The sequence below is a fragment of the Phyllopteryx taeniolatus genome, chromosome 10 (genome assembly GCF_024500385.1).
Source record: "Phyllopteryx taeniolatus isolate TA_2022b chromosome 10, UOR_Ptae_1.2, whole genome shotgun sequence".
Classification (NCBI taxonomy): domain Eukaryota; kingdom Metazoa; phylum Chordata; class Actinopteri; order Syngnathiformes; family Syngnathidae; genus Phyllopteryx; species Phyllopteryx taeniolatus.
In genome coordinates, this window is record NC_084511.1 from 13561811 (window position 1) to 13581482 (window position 19672).

The 19672-nt window shown below is 41.7% G+C and overlaps 2 protein-coding genes and 1 long non-coding RNA gene across 10 annotated transcripts in view; 1 reads left to right on the top strand and 2 right to left on the bottom strand.

Moving 5' to 3' along the window:
* Positions 1–116: 116 nt before the first annotated feature.
* slu7 (SLU7 homolog, splicing factor) lies at positions 117–15031 on the bottom strand. Its single transcript, XM_061787509.1, has 15 exons — positions 14874–15031; positions 14515–14677; positions 13122–13275; positions 12964–13044; positions 12714–12878; positions 12464–12529; positions 12236–12367; positions 11943–12040; positions 9186–9253; positions 8724–8863; positions 6586–6747; positions 5448–5549; positions 5283–5363; positions 663–785; positions 117–582 (listed from the first exon to the last, which is right to left on the bottom strand). The coding sequence occupies exons 2-15, from the start codon at positions 14667–14669 to the stop codon at positions 403–405; spliced, it is 1707 nt and encodes a 568-aa protein (XP_061643493.1). The 5' UTR covers positions 14670–14677; positions 14874–15031; the 3' UTR covers positions 117–402.
* LOC133484634 (uncharacterized) lies at positions 2649–3417 on the top strand. The gene is made up of 3 exons (XR_009790450.1): positions 2649–3123; positions 3205–3260; positions 3350–3417. It is a non-coding gene; the product is annotated as an uncharacterized LOC133484634 (long non-coding RNA).
* Positions 15032–17274: 2243 nt separating the features above from the next.
* The window catches only part of LOC133484513 (histone-lysine N-methyltransferase, H3 lysine-36 specific-like), a 28940-nt gene continuing 26542 nt past the window's right edge, over positions 17275–19672 (bottom strand). For 7 of the 8 annotated variants that reach the window (XM_061787221.1, XM_061787218.1, XM_061787219.1 and 4 more), the window contains 2 exons: positions 19233–19431; positions 17275–18422 (listed from right to left, as the gene is read on the bottom strand). In XM_061787221.1, the coding sequence (XP_061643205.1) occupies positions 17704–18422; positions 19233–19431 (918 nt within the window). In that variant the 3' untranslated portion in view covers positions 17275–17703. Of the gene's footprint in view, positions 18423–19232; positions 19432–19672 lie in introns of those variants that run through there. The other variant, XM_061787226.1, reaches the window with a different exon arrangement.

Consider the following 19672-nt stretch of genomic DNA (forward strand, 5'->3'; position numbering starts at 1 on the left):
AAATTGTTCTATGACTTTAAATGTACTGTATTCTAATCATTCATTTTCTCTGTTGATGAAGTGTGTTTGAGAGTGTTTTTTGTCTCATTTTCCTCTGGAACAAAAAAAAAAAAAAATCCACAAAGCAATTTTTATTAGAAAAAAAATGCCTGCATCCATAATTAATTGTATTTGACTATTAATTGCGGGAGCAGTTTTGTATGACTGCATGTGTTCGAAAAGGAAGAAAACTGTCAAGTTTGTCTTCCATAGAACTACAAATGCCCAATTACAAATAGTAAACTTGCAGTCTTTTGTAAGGCTGAACTTGAGTATATTGTGTGTGACATTGTTTCACCGAGCAACAGCTCTGGGAGAGTGCTTGGCAAAGGTTTTGATGGGGCAATGGCAACGAGGGAGGGGTCAATGTCCAAGAAAGGAAGCCATGGGATCATCGGGCCGGCAGCGTTTCATGCGGAAGGCCTCTATCTCCTCCTCAGTGGGGGCCTTCACTTCCTGCAGGCTGTGGTACGGCCTCTTTCTCTCATCCAGCTGCAGCATTGCTTCCACATGCTTCACACGCTTGTCTTCTGCTTCCAGAGCCTGGGAGGAAGAAAGGGGTCAGGCGACTGTATACAGTGGAAAGCGACGTACAGTACAGAGCACATAAGCAAACACTCTACCTTTTTCAGCTTCTCTTTCATTTTCTCTTCATCCTCTGATTCACTGCTGTCACTAATGACATGCTTCTTGTTCTTTTTGTTCTTCTTTTTCTTCTTCTTCTCTTTAATCTTTTCTTGGTGCATCTGATGGTTGCAAGCAAAGGCAAAAGGAATAATAGATTAAGAATTTGATTGAGTGATACTGATTGCTGAATAAACTACTATTTGTTAAAAAAAAAAAATTCACCCAATCTACTACAAGAGTTATGACAGTTATATTTTTCAATATTTATTTTTTCATACTTAGTAACTATATTTTATACATTCCCAACCTGGATCACTTGGTGGCGCTCTAAAATGACGTATTTTATCTACGAACGGGCAGGCCCATATAGGGACAGCTCGCAGGTTGACAGAACCATACAGAAAGGAGAAAGCATGCGGGGTTGGAAGGAGGAAGAGGAAACCAGACAAGCATGTAGCCTACATCATATCGAAGAAACGAAGGCTTTGGTGTAATGCTGAAATCCAGCAATAGCTAGCAGAGGCACATTGGAATTAGCCTAATCCAAAAACCGCAGAAAACTAAGTGCTGACACTTTGAACTCACCACACTACTTCGCATCCTTAAATCCATATAAAACAAACTAGTCTGGCATTTGACTTCTTTTGTCGTGAAGAGGCAAAATCATGACAAAAGTAGCCTGATTGTGATTGATTGTGTGTGTGTGACAGGCCTAAGTGAAAGATGAATTGGCAGAGAAGGTCCAACTAATGTCCCCGACAGTAAATCGTTGCCCCCCCCCCAGAGCAGAGAGATTATATGCCTGTAAATATTGCTCTATGCTCTGTTGCTGCTCTGTGAGTGTTAAAGTAGCAGTTGTTTGAATGGTTCTAATTACTGTAACATCTATGCTAATTTCTATTAGCTCGTCTATGGTGTCTCACATTATATGTTAGCATTAAGCTAGCAGACTTTCTTGATGGAAATTGTGTTAGTTTTACAGTAAACATCTTGAAGCAAGCACAAGTGGCCACATAGAGAACAGTGCAAGCGAGAGTCTTCTTTTTGTTCTCAAAGTGATGATAGAGTCTCCAATTTCTTGACAAGAGTGTGGGAACCAGCGCTAAGCAATACAGTGGAAGCTTGATATAACGGAGCCCGATATAACGGATATCGGATCAAATGGACCATCGGGACTTAGCAATGTGTCCAAAAATAGTTTTCATTCGTCATGTAAACTGCTGTTGACAAAGTCTGTTCCAGAACGGTCTGGCCCCACTCTGCCCCGGCATCGTTTGGCCTGGCCTGGCCTCTGTTGCTGGCCCCACTCTGCCCCGGCATCGTTTGGCCTGGCCTGGCCTCTGTTGCTTTTCCTTTACAACAGGAATCAATCAAAAGTGTAAGGGATTGGAGCGGGATCAAGAAGAAGGTGATGCGCTTGTCTTCTGCAAATTTGGACAAACATTCCCCGACCTCCTCAGTCAACCACAGAACAAAAGCTGCTTGAAGCCTGCTGCACATTGCGCGACGTGGTTGAACCTGACTGGACCAGACCATCGTGGAGAGTTGTCGACGCAACCCTGCGCATGAGCACTTCACAAGTGGATGCCCGGGGAGCCTGTATAGGCGTTTGATGCTGTGTATTCAGTATCTTGTAATTTATCATGTTCCTTAACTCATTCCCTGCCAATGCCGTCCAAAGACGTCATTTAGAATTAATCTATTCCCTGCCAATGGCGTCTAAAGACGTCAATGCCGTTTTTTGAAGGGGATGGGTGGCGTAGGGTCTTATGCTGTTTGTGTGTGATGGTCAAGCCTCTGGATAACTGAAATGAGGAATGGCACCCTGTAGAAGGCAACAACGTCTTGAGGTGAACGTCCCTCCCTCAGAGGAAGAAGAGGAAGGGGGAGGAGGCGGGGTTCAAGAGATAATGAGAAGAGGCAAACATAACGGCGGAAAAGAGAGAAGACAAAATGAAAAAAAATCGAACAAAAAAAGCTTTCGGTACTAGAAATTTATTGCGCCAAGCCAAGAAAAATATTCCTGCGACTGACAGGAATGACGCCTTAGATCATGCGGGGGAATAAAGAATGACGCTCCGAGCCAATCGCTTTGTTGCAAAGCTATCGCCCATATGGCGACATCCTCGGCCGCTTGCCAGCTGATCGTCTTCCAACCAGGATTTGAGTAAAGGGGATCCGTAATCGTCAGTTGAGTGAACTTCCTCTGGATCGCCAGCCGAGCTGCATCCCTCAGGATGATATGGAGACAAAGGTAACTCCTTTGCAGCTCGCATTAGCTACAGTTAGCAAGGAAACACGCTCCTTCAATTCTTGTTACATAAAAACATAATTTAGTCCCACTAGTTCACATTACAATGTAACATCTGTTGCCAATACTGATTTGAATTTTCCATTTCATCCATCTTGCAGGAATTCAACACCCGCGAGTCAAACGTCTTTTAGGATTGCGACAAAGTAATTTTTTTTTTACCCTTGCAAAACACCGCATCAATAAAATATTCTCTAGTAATCGTATGTATTTTTTAAAACCTACAGGTTATGCATCCAGCAGACGTTCGACCCCATTCCAGTATGCAGTGAAGACAAAAAAGGTAATTGTAAGCTTTTTTTCCTTCACTTCCCACAACAGCAATTTCAACAATGTATTGTTTTGTAATAGTTATGTTTCTAAACTGCACAGGTTGTGCTTCGAGCAGAAGTAGGGACTGGTTTCAAGGACAATGACAACCACACAAGATCACATTCACCGCCACCAAAGAATAAAATCCAGATTTGGATAAAACTTTGCTCGATTTTATGCGCAAGGTAATAAAAACCTGGACTATTGAGCAAATGGTAGAGGAGAATTTGGAGGAAAAAAGTGCAAGCGTGGGAGCCCCATTTTGTCTGCATTTTTGTCTAAATGTAAATTCTGTATAGTTATACTTGTAAATAAAAACAATTTCTCTCAAAAGTACTTTCTCAGTGTTGTTTTACGTTCAGATGTTTGAGATTTTCACTAAAGTAAAAACATATTGGTGTCAAAGTCATTGTTCTGCTTGATCTGTCTGGTTTCACAAAAAGGCTGTTTTCTCAGTTTTTTTCCTCCAGAAACAGATTTGGCCAAAGGGTAGGCAATATTTGATTTCTGATTACTAAAGAATGGTATAAGGTAGAGAGAGAAAATTTTCGGATGAAAGAAGAGAGTCTGATCTTTCTTTTGGTGGTTTTGGTTTTTACGTAGTCATAGAACACAATATTTTGTGGAATTCTCATCCTGAAAAATGAGTGAAATTGCTCGAAAATGCCTGGCAGTCTCGGGGTTCCCTGCTTAGGAAACGGCTGTCAGTGAACGAGTTAAACCATAAAACGATAGCTTAAGAGTTAAAGAAGAAGCAGGTTGCTAAAGAGCATGTTGGTGAGAATAAAAGCGAGAGTGTGGATATTTGAAAGGAGGCTCGCTGGGTCCATTCATTTGAACATAGTTAAGTATTGATGTAAAACAATATTTGATGCTTTATATACTAGTTATATGGCATGATGCAGCATGGCTCGCTAAACCCGGAAATGTGTTTTCCCCCATGAGGGAAAGCTGCGGCGAATCAAGGCGGCGATTCAAATTTTGAATCATGGCAAATACCGTGGCAGACTGATCGGCAACTCATGAAAACAAGACGCCTAATAATGCAACAGTCGCCTAATCATGCACACTACGCAACAGTTCAGTCGGGTTCTGCGGGGTCACTTTGTGTGCGGCAGCCTTTAGACACCATGATTGTGAAAGTGACAAGTCACCGCGCTTAAAGAAACACCTACATCTGTCGGTGAATCAGATGACAGTTACGTCACAGCCCTCCTCGGCCTGTGTTTTAGAACCAGGTCAGAGAAGATTCTGAAAAGCGGTGCCATTGTTATTGCTCAGCCTCGAAAAAGTGTAATGGAGAAGCGACCATACTGAAAAAAAACATCTAATTCCAAAAGACGAAAGAGGATTTATTGTGCGTAGAGTGCAGCGCAGAGAGCGCGAGCAACATGTCAGTCTGAGGAATACAAAACACAAGTCTCTGGACTCTAGAACATGCTATTTTTGTCAAGGCATTCACCATTGGCAACAGATTTGGAACTAGGAAGCACACTCATTCCTTGCGGCTCATGAAAACAACTAGCCTATGATGAGTACTGTACGTCAACAACGTCACCATGACCAAGCACACCAGCGTGGTACGTTTGGATAAATGTGAAACTTTCAAACATTTTCAAGCTTTTTTTGAATATTTATTTACAATAACTTTGTACTGTACTGAGTGTTTTACGCCATGGAAAAAAACTACAAAACAATTTAGTACTGTACAGTAATATGGGTGCGTATGGCCTCAAAACAAAAGTGCTTCAATGTAACGGACAATAGGACAATGAGACGACCCCCCCCGCTGCTGTTAGTACGTTCTATTGAGGTCCACTGTACTTTATACCATTAAGTTTAAATGTGTTTTAAGTGTGTGGGAGGGGTAAAACATGGTCTCTATATGGCATATGTTCACCTATTGCAGGTGTGTGTGGAACCTATCTCCTGTGATAAAAGGGGGTTCATAGTCTTCTCTTTGGTCACTACTGTATGTATTAGTATCTCTTACCTCCAGCAAAGTCTTGGGCTGCTCGTCCTCCTCTTGTAGCCTATTGACACCCTCTTCAAATGGAACACACTCAGAGTTGTTCTTCAAGATTAAAAAAAACAAAAGTACATAAATTACTGGGTTGACGTTTCCCAGAAAAAGCCTGTAAGCGCCCTCAGTACTCACAATTCCAATGCCTGTGTCTCCTGTGCAGTAACTTTGTTTGACCATGGAGTGGCAACACTTGTATCCCCAGAAGCCATCCTTCCAGTAGGAGCCCCAGATACACTGAGGAGCACAGCATTTTGGTTAGGGCTGAATGATTCATCAAATTCAAACAGACATCGTGATGTAGTAGAATGCAATTATCAAATCCCAAAGGCCGCGATTTGAATTTATTTCCTTTTTTTTTTATAAAATAAAAACAGCCATAACCACGCCAAATGGACAAGCTTCTCGTGTCACCATCTCCCTTTTGCACGCATGTATGCATACACGGGCTTCTCCCTCCCCCCATCCGCTCATCCAATCACATTCCCCCAACCGCTCATCCAATATCAAAGCACTTTCATGCCTTTACGCTGCCTTCACACAGTCTTTAGACTGCTGGGCGGGCACCCAAAAAAAAAAACAGCAGCAGCTCTCCAACAAAACAATAGCAACAAAAGCATTTTTTTTTAATTCATTAATTCATTGTCCTGCTTCTTAACAATACTCTTCTCTGTGTTGTGTCAAATTTACAAGACATTTTTACCTCTTTGTTTCAACTTTGTTTACAACTTTCTTGGGAAATGTAGCGCCTGTCTTGCCATCTTTATGTGATCAAGAAAGTAGCTAACTACTGAGAAATTACAGTGAAATGTAGTTAAACGAGTAGTGTCGCTCCTGTTCAACACTGCTGTTTTTGGTTGTAAGCATCACGTTATGTACAGAGCACAGCGCGAGAGCTCAACCGAATCTTAGCCTCGCGATAGCCGCTCCACAACTCTTGAATCGATGTATCTAAGGATTCCTGGCGGATTTTGTATCAGTTGAGGAGTCTGCTACCGAGACAGTCCTATCTTTCGCCTTTAACAACGGATAGCCGGACGTATCAGTTTATCGTTCCCTACCCTAATTGTAATAGACATTAATTTACTGCTTGTGATTGTTTAAAAAAATACATGAGAAGAGGGCAATGGAAAAATAATTGCGTATTAAATCACAATATTGAGGGGGAAAAAAAAGGTAATTATATTATTTTCCTAAATCGGTCAGCCCTAATTTTGGTCAATAAAAACAGATGTTAGTCACAGCCTGTCAAAGTGTGCTCGGCCATCCTTACAGTGTGGTTGTTGATGAGTACGTCTTCTTCATACTTGGAGCGAGCGACAGCTTTCTCGAGACCTTTCAACACCGCGCCATGACGAGAGTACTCAACGTAGTCCTCCGTCTGAGCCAACAGCAGCTCCCGCGGGGGTGCATCCAAATGCTCCTGGCCTCCATACTAATGAACACACAAGAAGAGTCATGCAACAACACCTACTAAATCTTGTCTTATGGGAAGATGACCATTACAGTGGAACAACATTTTCACAAAGGGAGATATAATACATGCATCCATCCATTTTGTATAGCACTTGTCATCATTAGGGTAAGTTGGAGCCTATCCCAGCTGACTTTGGGCAAGAGGCATGGTAAATCCTGGACCGATTACCAGTCAATCACAGGCAGATACAAACAAACATTCACAGTTCACAAGGACATTCCCAACTAAGGACAATTTAGAGTCATCAATTAGGTTAACATGCATGTATTTGGAATGAAGGAGGAAATCAACATACCCTGACACATTGCCAACTAAGGACAGTTTAGAGTCTCCATTTAAGTTAACAAGCATGTATTTGGAATGTGAAGGAAATTAAAATACCCAGAGGAAGTTGGAAGTACCCAGAGAAACCCCACGCGAGCACTTGGATTACATGCAAACTCCAGACAGAAGGCCTGAGCTGAGATTCGAGCCCACAACATTTTGAGGCAGACCGCTAAAAACTAAGAACATTTTTGAAAATAAGTCCTTCTACTCTTACTGTGTGAATGTTTTATTTTTTTAACTGGTTAGCACATCTGCCTTACAGTTCTGAGGAATGGGGTTCAAATCCCGGCCCCGCCTGTGGGGAGTTTGCATGGTCGCCCCGTGCCTCCGTGGGTTTTCTCCGGGTACTCCGGTTTCCTCCCACATCCCAAAAACATGCGCATTTGAACAAATTTAAGACACACTTTTGTTCGTCATCGTGCCCGCTCTTCTTGGATTACGCCGCTTCTTCGTTGCTTTTCGCCACTTCTCCGTGGCTGGAGGACTAGGCATCAAAACGTTAAACCGAATTTTTTTTATTTGAACGTTTCTGGGAGAACCGGAACTTTAGGCCCGGTTCCCATCCGTTCACAATTCTCAATGCCCAACCCTAAATCCATTCACCTTTACATCAATTATGGTTGACTACTCCTCAGAATTTAAGGTCCTGATTAACTAAAGGTTTGCACTAGCAAAAATGGGCACAAACATAATTGCTCGAGAAAACAGATGTGGAAGCTGAAATACTAATCACGCGCAGCCAGAATTGCATCTGCCAAATCCGCATAATTGCTGCGCAGTTCATTTTGCCTGTTCTGTGAGGAGTATGTGCTAAAAGTTAAATTTAGCAAGCACAATGTGATTGATCAAGCCTAAGATGAATTGTGGTGGCTGATTCTGCATCTTTGAATACCACGTCTGAAAGCAAGTGCACAGTGGTGCAAAATTTCACTCGTTTTTGAAATACCAGCAACAAAAATTATCTCTACATATCATCTATTCAGCGATTTTGGAGCTGACTATTGTTCTAAGGTCTGACTTGGAGCCAGTCACAAGAAGGAGTCTTGCCATATCACCTACCAAGAAACTCCTTTTATTCTGCACTTCATTACGTCTGGGTTATTTCAGCATACTGTGACAATTTGTGCTCCCAGAGCGGTTTTTCAGGTGTGCTGTCGCATGTTTTAAACACAGTGTTACGCAAGACGGGAAGATGTATTAAATTGCCACTCACTCGGGACGAGCTTAATCAAACAAAACTGGCTTATGCGGTTGGTAGTCTCCCCAAAATTATCAGAGGAATAGGTTTATTTTATGTAACATGTTTGTTTGCCTCTTCTACTAAAACTTCCAATTCAATCACTTCAAACTTAATTTTGCACTCGCGGTGCTCTCCCAAATGTTACGGTGAAAACAGTCAGGGGTAATAAACTGCAAAATTCTCTCTCCTGTTGCCAACAGTGGATGTAATCTGTTGGAGTGAGTAAACACGCAATTTAGCGCCTTCTATTTGGAATCTGAGTAAAAAAGGCCCTTTGTATTTTGATCCAGACTCAATAGCTTTAGTCCCTATTGTGTCATTATTGCTACTAATTTATGTTTCAGTAGATTAAAGGCACGCAGCGTACCTTCTCCAGAATGCTCTCCCTCTGTTCCTCTTTGAAGTCTTCTTTCTTAACCTTGAACGATCGATGAAGCAGCTCCAGCTTGGTGGGGTCAGCCTGCAGATGCACTTCAGAGCCCCTCTCATAGGCTTCCCAAGCGAACACTAGCAGGAGAACGTATTTAACACTTCAAGATACCGTAGACATCGATCGAGGCTAACATTCACTGATGCAGTTTTTAAGCCTCTTACGCATGAATTATGAAAGCCTTGGTCAAGATTTTTTTTCTAAAGTGTTTTTAATTCTTCTCAGGACATGGAAAATTCTTTTTTACTTTTTTTCCCAAAAAAATATGATTTTTGTCATAAAGTTACAGACATGTCCAATCCAGTGGACTACAAGACGAAAGGACCGCTCGGCACCAGAGGGTTAATTTAACTATTGTGAATGTTCATACCAATTATTGGTGGTCTGTTCGTGACTTACTTTGTGTTTGAGCCATGGTGATGGTGTCACCACTATAACGGGCAAAGTTGTCTCCAGCATATCCCACTCTGTAAACAAACAGAATGTCATTGGAGATCAACTGAGGAGTAATTCATCTTCAATTCCGCTTATCCATATGCACTTCGAATAAAGTCCCCTGCAAAAGTATTGGAACGGCAAGGTCAATTCCTTTGTTTTTGTTGTATACTGAAGACATATGGGTTTCAGATCAAAAGATGAATATGAGACAAAAGTTCAGAATTCCAGCTTTTATTTCATATTTACATCTAGATGTGTTAAACAACTCACGACAGAGCACCTGTTGTTTGCAGCCACCCACTTTTCAAGTGAGCAAAAGTATTGGAACAGACACGATTAAACTAACTTCAACTGAATAAGATTTAAAATTTGATGGCATCACACTTACTTGCAATAACTACATCAAGCTTGTGACCCATTGACTTCACCAGACTGTTACATTCTTCATTTGAAATGCTTTTCCAGGCCTCTACTGCAGCCTCTTTCAGGTCTTGTTTGTTTCTGGAGGTTTCTTCCTTCAGTCTCCTCTTCAGGAGGTAAAATGCATGCTCTATTGGGTTATGGTCTGGTGATTGACCTGGCCAGTCTAAGACCTTCCATTCTTTCCCCTTGATGAAGTCCTTTGTTGTGTTGAAAGTGTGTTTTGGGTCATTGTCTTGTTGCATGATGAAGCTTCTACTGATTAGTTAGATCATTTCTTTCTCCATACTTTGGTCGAGATTAATATCTTGGTCTCAGCAGTCCATGAAACGTTTTTCCACATTTTTTTTGTGGCTCATCTCCGTACTTCTTTGCAAAATTAAATCTGCTCTTCCGATTCTTTTTGCTGATGAGTGGTTTGCATCTTGCGGTATGTCCTCTATATTTCTTCTCTCGAAGTCTTTTTCCAACAGTGGATTGTGATACCTTCCCCCCTGCCCTGGAGAGGTTGGCAGTGATGTCACTGACTGTTGTCTTTGGGTGTTTCTTCACAGCTCTCACAATGTTTTTGTCATCAACTGCCATTGACCGACCTGTTCAATGTATGTTGCTCAGTACACCAGTAGTTTCTTTTTCAGGACATTCCAAATTATTGTATTGGCTATGCCCAATGTTTGTAAATAGTTCCAATTGATTTTCCATCTTCTCTCAGCTTCAAAATAGTTTGCTTTTCTCCCACAGACAGCTCTCTGGTCTTTGTGTTTGCTTAATAAATAGCAAATGCAGTTTTCCCAGGTGAAACCAAAAGCCAAAAACAAGCACTATCTAATGTTTAAGCAGTCAATCTAAAAGGCAACACCTGAGCAACTAAGAAACACCCATCAGTCACATTCCAATACTTTTGCTCACTTGAAAAGTGGGTGGGTTCAAACAAAAGGTGCTCTGTCCTGAGTTGTTTAACACACATATATGTAAATACCATGAAATAAAAGCTGTAATTCTAAACTTTTGTCTCGTGTTCATCTTTTGATCCGAAACCCAAATGTCTTCGATATACAGGAAGTCCTCAAGTTACGACACACTCGACCTACGACGTTTCGACTTTACGACGCCCGTGCCTCGTCCGCCATTTTGTCCCAGCACCATAGTGTTTCTGCTTAGCTCGTGCATAGTGCTTGTCTGTGTTTGTGCGGCGGGAGTATCTTTGCCATTTTCTCCCTCCTTTTTTTCACACTCTCAGCAGTACTGCTAAGTACAGCATCTTATTTTTTTTATTTTAATGTATTTTAGTTCCTTTATACAAAGTGTTAACCTTTCCTGCTACGGTCACCTGACCGTGGTCGGGAGACCCAGGGGTTAACTCCCTACTCTCGTTGCACAGCTGAGCTGGGTGGCGGCAACAATAAAGGCACGAAGCATCGATTTGCTGCTTTAATGGCTTTATTAGCTCCTCTGCACATTCAAAGTCAACGGGTCCTCCGCTAATCGCTAGTCTTCCCCGGTCGCCGTCACTACACTTGCCACTGTACACACTCGCACCTCCGCACACTCCTTCGTCCTTAACAGTCCCGCCGGACGACGCCTGCGCAGTCCCGTCTCACTCACACATCGACCCACACGCCCACACACTGAGGTTGCTGTCACAATCACGTGGGACAATACTCGTAACAGAAGTATTTCGCCGTAAATTTCAACTTTAATGGTGAAATCCGACTTACGCGGAAATTCGTGTTACGTCGCCAGCGTAGGAACGGAACTCGTTCCTAAATCGAGGACTATTTTTGGTACAGTAACAGTTTTTTTTGTCAAGTCGTTCATCTATGGCAACGAAGTTGGAACTAGGAAGCACTTATTTTTTACAGCTCATGAAAGTGACTCGCCTATGACGAGTACGTCAACAATGTCTACATAAAACACACCAGTGGTAAGTTTGGATACATTTTGAAACTTTTCCAACATTTTCAAGCTTTTTAATATTTATTAACAGTAACTTTGTACTGCACTGTCCTTTTTAGGCCACGAACAAGAAAGACAAAACATTAATTTTGTACTGTATAGTATTATGGGTGCATAGGGCCACAGAAATAAAAAAAATAAGTGCTTCAATGTACCGGACAATCAGCTATAACAGACGACTGCCCCACCCCTATTAGTCCATATTATTGAGGTTCAACTGTACTTGTAAAAATAACTGTAGATTTCATGATGGTTTTATGACAATGGTTTGACCCAGAAATGGCTTAATTTCATTTCCATTAAAGTAATTCCGATATAATTGTCTTATTCCCAGTAACTTACTCGTCTGGGTTCATGCCAGTACTGGAGTACGGGTTCTCTCTCATTGCTCGTGTCTTTGGATCGTAGTAAGCAGAGTTTGGATCGAGGTTCCTCAAGTACTGTGGGAAACAGAAATCCATATTAATAGAGAAACACACAATACTACACACAGTACAGTGTTGAGATCACTTTTACTCAGTGAGGAAGCCCCAGCTATCTAATATAAAATATGTAGTACACTCAATTCTTGGGGACAACAACAATCGGGTGCTATGGTTATAGAGTTTTAAGCATTTTGGTCATGCGCCTCTTACCTTAGCTGTGTCTTCTCTGATACGCAAATTCCTGACAGTAATTCGTCTCTTGGAGTCAAAGTTCTGACCGGGCATGTCAATATCATCTGCGTATTTATCTTCATCCTCATCCTCGCTGTCATGTTCCCGCTCCTGAAAAGAAAAGATCCCACATATCAAATCTGCTTCCACTGGTTAGCTTGGGGACAAAAGGACAAGCTCATTGTCCAGAGAGTCGAGAAAGCTCACCGACTGGTCCAGCTTTCCTGAAGCCAACTCATCCTGAAGTTTGTGAGCCTTCAGTGTCCTTTTGGCCTGAGAAGTGAACAAATAGTACAATAATAAATGTTTAATTCAAGAGATAAGTTTGTAGGCAGATGGGAAAATATGCACCTAATGTGAGTAAAATACAATATGCGAGTTAAATGTAGCACTCTACTGGTGAACATGATTTCGCCAAAACTCCACCCACTAACATTTAACTGATAAGACTGCTTACCAGATCCACTTTGGCATACTCCTCCACTATGCGCTGGTGTTCCTCGGGGTCGTAGCCATTCCAACGATCTCTCTTTCCGTCGTAATCCAATTTGAGTTGGACCTGAGAATGTTCATCTGGAGCGATGCTTGTGCCTGTGAATTTTGCCCCGACTTTTCTGGGTCGCTGCGAGCATAAAAGTCATTGTTTAAATGGGCTAAGAGCAACACTTCGTTAATCTCCTTCTTTGAATGTAGGACTGTCATTTCACCTCCAAGCAGTCTTTCTTCTTGTGCGTCATGGCACCACAGTTTTCACATGCACCCTTGCGAAATTTTATCAAAACGGTGTTCTGTTTGTAAAGTTAAAGTGAGTTAATTCATATGAAAATTCGCTTTGCAATGTAAAGAGTAGCTTGTTGCGTCTCACCTCTTGCACTCCTCTCTTATACCATTCTCCAATGGCGGAATAATTCTCTTGAATTTCCCTCTGTGGCCTCTGATGTTTAAGTGTAGGCCTTTTGGATGGGTCAATATACCACGGAACAGAGGAAATATACTGTGGGATGTGTGGGTTTATATCCCTGGAAAAGCAGTGAAACAAAGAAAAGCAATGAGGCTCTGGACCGAAACCTTGTGAATTAGTTGTATGAATACACAAATAGAGAGTACAGAATTCCCCCCCTATATCATGGTTCGTCATCTGCGGTAATGCTACATCGCATATTTTTTTAGCAATTGTTTTTTATGGGTTTTTACAGTACACAAGTCTGAATTTAGAGTCGGGCGCCTTTAGCGTAGTACCACGTTGTGTCATAACATGCTGGGCCGCACTGAGGTCTACTGGACAGACAGCGAAATTCAGAGCAAGATGAGGACAGCTCTTCAGTGTAATACAGTATCACATTGTGTCATTTCAATACAGTATTTCTTGTTCCCACAGAGTATATGGCTGTTAGTATTGTATACTTTGTTTGCATGTGTTGCTGCTCTGTGCATGTTAAATTAGCAGTTGTTTCAAGGACTATGTTACCATGCCATTTATGCTCATTTCCATCAGCCCGTCTATGGTGTTTTGTATTTTATACTAGCATCAGGTTAACAAACATTCATTGGATGAAATGTGATAGTTTGTGTAAATATTTTGGTGTTTAAATATACAATGTTTAATTCTCTTTTTTGTGTCACTTTTGCAGTAAACTTCCACTGGGAGGGACAAATAAAATTGAACTTCTTTGGATAACTGGGCAAGCAAGATAGTGAAAACAGGTGATATGAATACTTTTTAAAAATGTGTTTTAATAAGTTTAAACGTGTTTAAAGCATGTGGGACAGATACAACTATTTTTAAAAAAAAAATTTATATGGTCTCTCGCCATATCATAGATTTTCTCCGATAGCAAGTGGGTCTGGAACGTATCCCTGGAAATAAATGATAGTTCACTAAACCTAAAGTACAGTACATGTATCTCGGCAAGATTAGATCACTCGTTTAAAAATGAGTGTAGCCCGTGTGGAACACACACAAAGATGGAGAAATATAGCACAAAATTCCTTGACTTTGGGCAGTCACCCAGGACCTGGACTGGTTGAGAGTCATTTGCAGGGAGTGTTAGAATTGTAATTATTGTGATTTCTGACCATTTCAATTTAAAAAATAATCTATTAACACATTACTAGACACTGTGCAATTGCAAAAAGCTAGCAGCATGCAATGATATCCACCAAGAACCGCAATAATAGGATTATTTAGAGAACACAAATACTGCTTGCGATTAAATTAATGTACAGGGTTTTAGTTAGAATTTTTTCATTAAACTTACTTGCCCTCCTCGTCCACCTCAGCTGGAGCATTTCCCAGCTTTCTCTGTTCCTCGAGTTCCTTCTTCTTCCTCCAGTCCTCCCGGGTCATCTTCTTGGGCTCATCGAGGTCCACGACGCCCTCCACACCGGTGTTACCGTTGCTCTGCTCGGTCATGACTCAACCTGCAGTACGACACATACGTAAACGATTCAGCTGTTAAAAACATCGAAAGGGGGAACAGAAATGTCTCCACAATTATTGCAGTCCCAATAACACGTAAATACGTTTGTAAATGTGTTCATGTAAACTGTGTCGCACTTCTATGGCATAGCCGGAATATTTTATATCTCCTTCTTGTTTAACAAATAAACTGGTTACCTTGGCTCTGTCCAACAATTAAGACTGAATTCGATCCGTCATTCGCAAATCGGAAGATAAACACAACGCTAGTTTTAGTAGTTCGCGAGGGTCGCCATTTTAGGTCAGGATAATTACGTCACTGTCTCTTGCTCAGTGGTGTCAAAATGTAATGTAAAAAACGATGAGCGGCATCTAGAGGAGGCGACCGTCAAGTTCAGTAACTGCTTCCCGATGTATGGGCTCCAAAACGTCTGCTACAAAATGTACAACCCCAATTCCAATGAAGTTGGGACGTTGTGTTAAGCATAAATAAAAACAGAATACGATTTGCAAATCATGTTCAACATATATTTAATTGAATACACTACAAAGACAATATATTTAATGTTCAAACTGATAAACTTTATTGTTTTTAGCAAATAAGCATTAACTTAGAATTTTACGGCTGCAACACGTTCCAAAAAAGCTGGGACAGGGTCATGTTTAGCACTGTGTTACATCACCTTTTCTTTTAACAACATTCAATAAACGTTTTGGAAGTGAGGACACTAATTGTTGAAGCTTTTTAGGTGGAATTCTTTCCCATTCTTGTTCGATGTACAGCTTCAGCTGTTCAACAGTCCGGGGTCTCCGTTGTCGTATTTTACGCTTCATAATGCACCACACATTTTAAATAGGAGACAGGTCTGGACTGCAGGCAGGCCAGTCTAGTACCCGCACTCTATTACTACGAAGCCACGCTGTTGTAACACGTGCAGAATGTGGTTTGGCATTGTCTTGCTGAAATAAGCAGAGGCGTCCATGAAAAAGACATTGCTTGGATGGCACCATATGTTTCTCCAAAACCTGTATGTACATTTCAGCATTAATGGTGCCTTCACAGATGTGTAAGTTACCCATGCCATTGGCACTAACACAGCCCCATACAATCACAGATGCTGGATTTTGAACTTTGAATCCATAACAGTCCGGATGGTTCTTTTCCTCTTTCGCCCTGAGGACACGACGTCCACAATTTCCAATAACAAATTTGGACTCGTCGGACCACAGAACACTTTTCCACTTCGCATCAGTCCATCTTAGATGAAAGCCAGCGCTGTTTCTGGGTGTTGTTGATAAATGGCTTTTGCTTTGCATAGTAGAGTTTCAAGTTGCACTTACGGATGTAGCGCCGAACTGTATTTACTGACATTGGTTTTCTGAAGTGTTCCTGAGCCCATGTGGTGATATCCTTTATACATTGATGTCGGTTTTTGAAGCAGTTCCGCCTGAGGGATCGAAGGTCACAGGCATTCAATGTTGGTTTTCGGCCTTGCCGCTTACATGCAGTGATTTCTCCAGATTCTCTGAACCTTTTTGATGATATTATGGACCGTAGATGATGAAATCCCTAGATTCCTTGCAATTGTACTTTGAGGAACATTGTCCTTAAACTGTTCGACTATTAGTCACTGATGGTGTAGTGGTACACTCGCCTGACTTTGGTGTGGCCAGCGTGGGTTCAGTTCTCACTCAGTGACGGTGTGAATGCGGGTGCGAATGGTTGTCTGTGTCTATATGTGCCCCGCGACTGACTGGCGACCAGTTCAGGGTGTAGTCCGCCTTTCGCCCGAAGTCTGCTGGGATAGGCTCCAGCACCCTGTGACCCTAACCAGGATAAGCGGTGTTGAAAATGGATGGATGTTCGACTATTTTCTCACACACTTGTTCACAAAGAGGTGAACTATCTTTGCTTGTAAATGACTGAGTAATTCAGGGAAGCTCCTTTTGTACCCAATCATGGCACCCACCTGTTTCCAATTAGCCTGTTGGGGATGTATTATACAGCAACATTTAAAATACAATGCACCGTTGAAGTAGTGGGATCAGTTAGTCACTTCACTATGAATATTTAATTATATTTTACATATGTGATTTCTTAGTAATTTAATATATTGACAAAATTGAAAAAACAAAAAACTTTCTCACGACGTCACAAATGTAAAAAGAATTTTTATTGGGAAAAAATAATGTAACAACACGTGAAGCTGTGAATACTTTCTGGATGCAACATATGTATAAAATATGTACTTAAGATTTTTATTTTGTTAACTAAAAAAAAATATACAAATAAAAACTGCTTTTGTCTCCGGTTTCGATATTATGATTTAATTTCCTCATCTTTCTTACAGCTAATGTCCTGTCTTTTGTCTTCTCTTCCTATATTTAGTTCATCTCTCCCTTTTGTTTTTTTCTGTCACTACCCTTTAAAACTTTGTTCTATCCGACTGAAATTTTCAATATCCATCAGAATACAAAGAACCACAGTGGCAGCTTAAAAACATCACGTGGCCATAAAACCGTTATGGCATAAAAAAAGAAGACAGATCCTCTTTTCTGCTTGACCTAACAGCTGAACAGGACAAAAATAAAATAAAAATCAATGACTCCAGTGTGTTTATTTTTGCATTTGGATCAACGTATTACATAAAAACATTGACATGAGAGCATTCCAATGACCACTCTTGCTTTTGCTCCTTTTCTGGCATCATTAAAATAGGTAAACACAACAAAATGCCCTCATGGTTACATTTTTGTCAGATATAAAGTCTCACTTTTCATATTTAAAAACATTATTTAAAAAAGTCAGAGATGTAAACAATGTTTAAGAGAATGCATAACTGAAGCTAACAGCACCAGACACAAGTAAACAAATATCAACACAAGTAAATGAAACTGAGTGAATGCGCCCCTCGGGCCCTAGCACCAATACGCATCCCCAGTGTCAGTGCAGCAGTCTGGGATAAGAAGGCAATATTGTACCAAGGAGAAAGCAATGTTGCATTTGAGTACAGTATGTTGTTAAGGGTCACTTGCCATCGTCTTCTCTGCTCGAGTCATACCCCTTGAGGTCTTCATCGCCAGCATCTTCCGCCACGTTATAACTCCAACTGTCATACACATCTGCATCCTCCTCGTCCTCCTCTAGGCTGTCTCCGTACAGTGGCTCATCGTCCACTAACTCTATCTCCCCCACATCATCATCTGCTTCATCATCGTCGTCATTGTCATCATCCAGGTCTACTTCTAACCCGCACACCTCCCCCTCCTCCATCTCGCCAGCCTCGCTCTGATCCTTGGAGGAGGTCGGGCTGGAAAACGCTTTCTCTTCAGTCCTGTCTGTGAGGGAAGAGCTGCTGGAGGGGATGAAGCTCGAGGTAGCTGTCTTGGTGTTTATGTAGAGACGAGGAGGAGGAAGCTTGCGAATGGCCGGATCAGCTCGACAGCCATGTGAGGCGGTGGGGCCAGAACCTCCGGAGCCCGAGTCCGGACAGGAAGCGAGTGGCGCAGCATTGGAGATGGGCTTCGAGGCGGTCACGTCGGGGACGTATTCACGGATCTCGCCTGGCTCCAGGGGGTCGGGCCCGCAAGGGTCGTGCTCGCTGCAGGACAGCTTGCCATCCAGCTTGGAGATGAAGAGCATGCCATCGCGATGTGCTTTGCAGAATGAGCTCGGGCACATCTCACAGAAAGACGCCGCCTCGATACCGCAGATGTCACACTGGTGCCAAGGACACTCCCATCGCCCTGGAAATGATATAATGATCATTTTGGTCAATTCTATATAATTAGATTTTTATATAATTTTTTGCCGCCTTGGTTTATATGAGTCTCCCATGTTGATAAAACATTTCCCTTCTCAAATTCTTATTTTTTTACACAGTTTCCCCACTTTAATGTTTAGGGTCATCAAACACGTAAATATCAGACAAATATAACCCATGTTAACATAAAATGTTTTTAAAATGTAGATTTCTTTTTGTTGAGGAAAAAAAAAACTATTCAAAGTGACCTGGCCCTGTGTGAAAAAGTAATTGGACTCAAATGCGATTGAGATGCTGTGGCATGACCTTAAAAAGGCCGTTCATGCTCGAAAACCCTTCAGTGTTGCTGAATTAAAACAATTCTGCAAGGAAGAGTGGGCCAAAATATCTCCACATAGATATTAAAAGCTCATTGTCAGTTATAGAAAATGCTTGATTTCAGTTATTGCTGCTGAGGGTGGCCAAACCAGTTATTAGGTTTAGGGGGCCATTACTTTTTCACACAGGGCCAGGTAACTTTGAAATGTTTTTTTTTTCTTAATAAATAAAGTCACCTTTTCCAAATGTTTACTTGGGTGATCTTTGTCTGATCTTTACATTTGTTTGATGATCTTAAACATCAAAGTGAGGAAATTATGCCCCAAAAAATAAGACTTTGAGAAGGGGGCAAGTACATTTTCACGGCAGTACACGCATAGGCACCCACGTTAATTGACGCCAAGAGCAGGCACCAACATTTCTAGACCAGGTGGTCTAGAAACACCCCTGCTCAATATTGTACCACCCTACTTGCCTGCAGGTCTCTTGGCCAGGTTGAGACAGTCAGCATGGTAGACCTTCGGGCAACCGGACTTCTTACATGACACAATTTGGCCCCCGTCACCGCAGCTGAAACACTCATCCTCCCTCTCTTTGGTCACTTCTTGCTTGGTCTTCTTCTTCATGGGCCCTCTCCTCCTCCCTTCCTTCAATTTCTCAGCTGGCGGCTGGTTCTGAGTAAGAAGGATGGCAAAAAGCAATATCGCAGATCATTGATGATTGTTTATTTTTATAGGGTTAGGGTTTACAGGTAGTCAAGTAGGGTTTATGACCATGTTCTGCTAACACCAACCAGTTGTTAACAGATGTGAGGTTGTACTTAGGGTGGATTTACACTCCTGGTCCACGTGGCCAATTCTGATCATGCATTTCCAACAACGCTAACAAGGCTTAAAAAGTGTGTCTTCTTTGAGT

What these genes read in the sequence shown, in the direction of transcription:
- slu7 (XM_061787509.1), bottom strand. Translation starts at nt 14,669, where the DNA reads ATGACCGAGCAGAGCAACGGTAACACCGGTGTGGAGGGCGTCGTGGAC. An exon ending in CACCATGGCTCAAACACAAA is followed by an intron (nt 8,864 to 9,185) that starts GTAAGTCACGAA and finishes TTCTCCTGCTAG; the next exon opens with TGTTCGCTTGGGAAGCCTAT. An exon ending in TGAAAGAGAAGCTGAAAAAG is followed by an intron (nt 583 to 662) that starts GTAGAGTGTTTG and finishes TCTTCCTCCCAG; the next exon opens with GCTCTGGAAGCAGAAGACAA.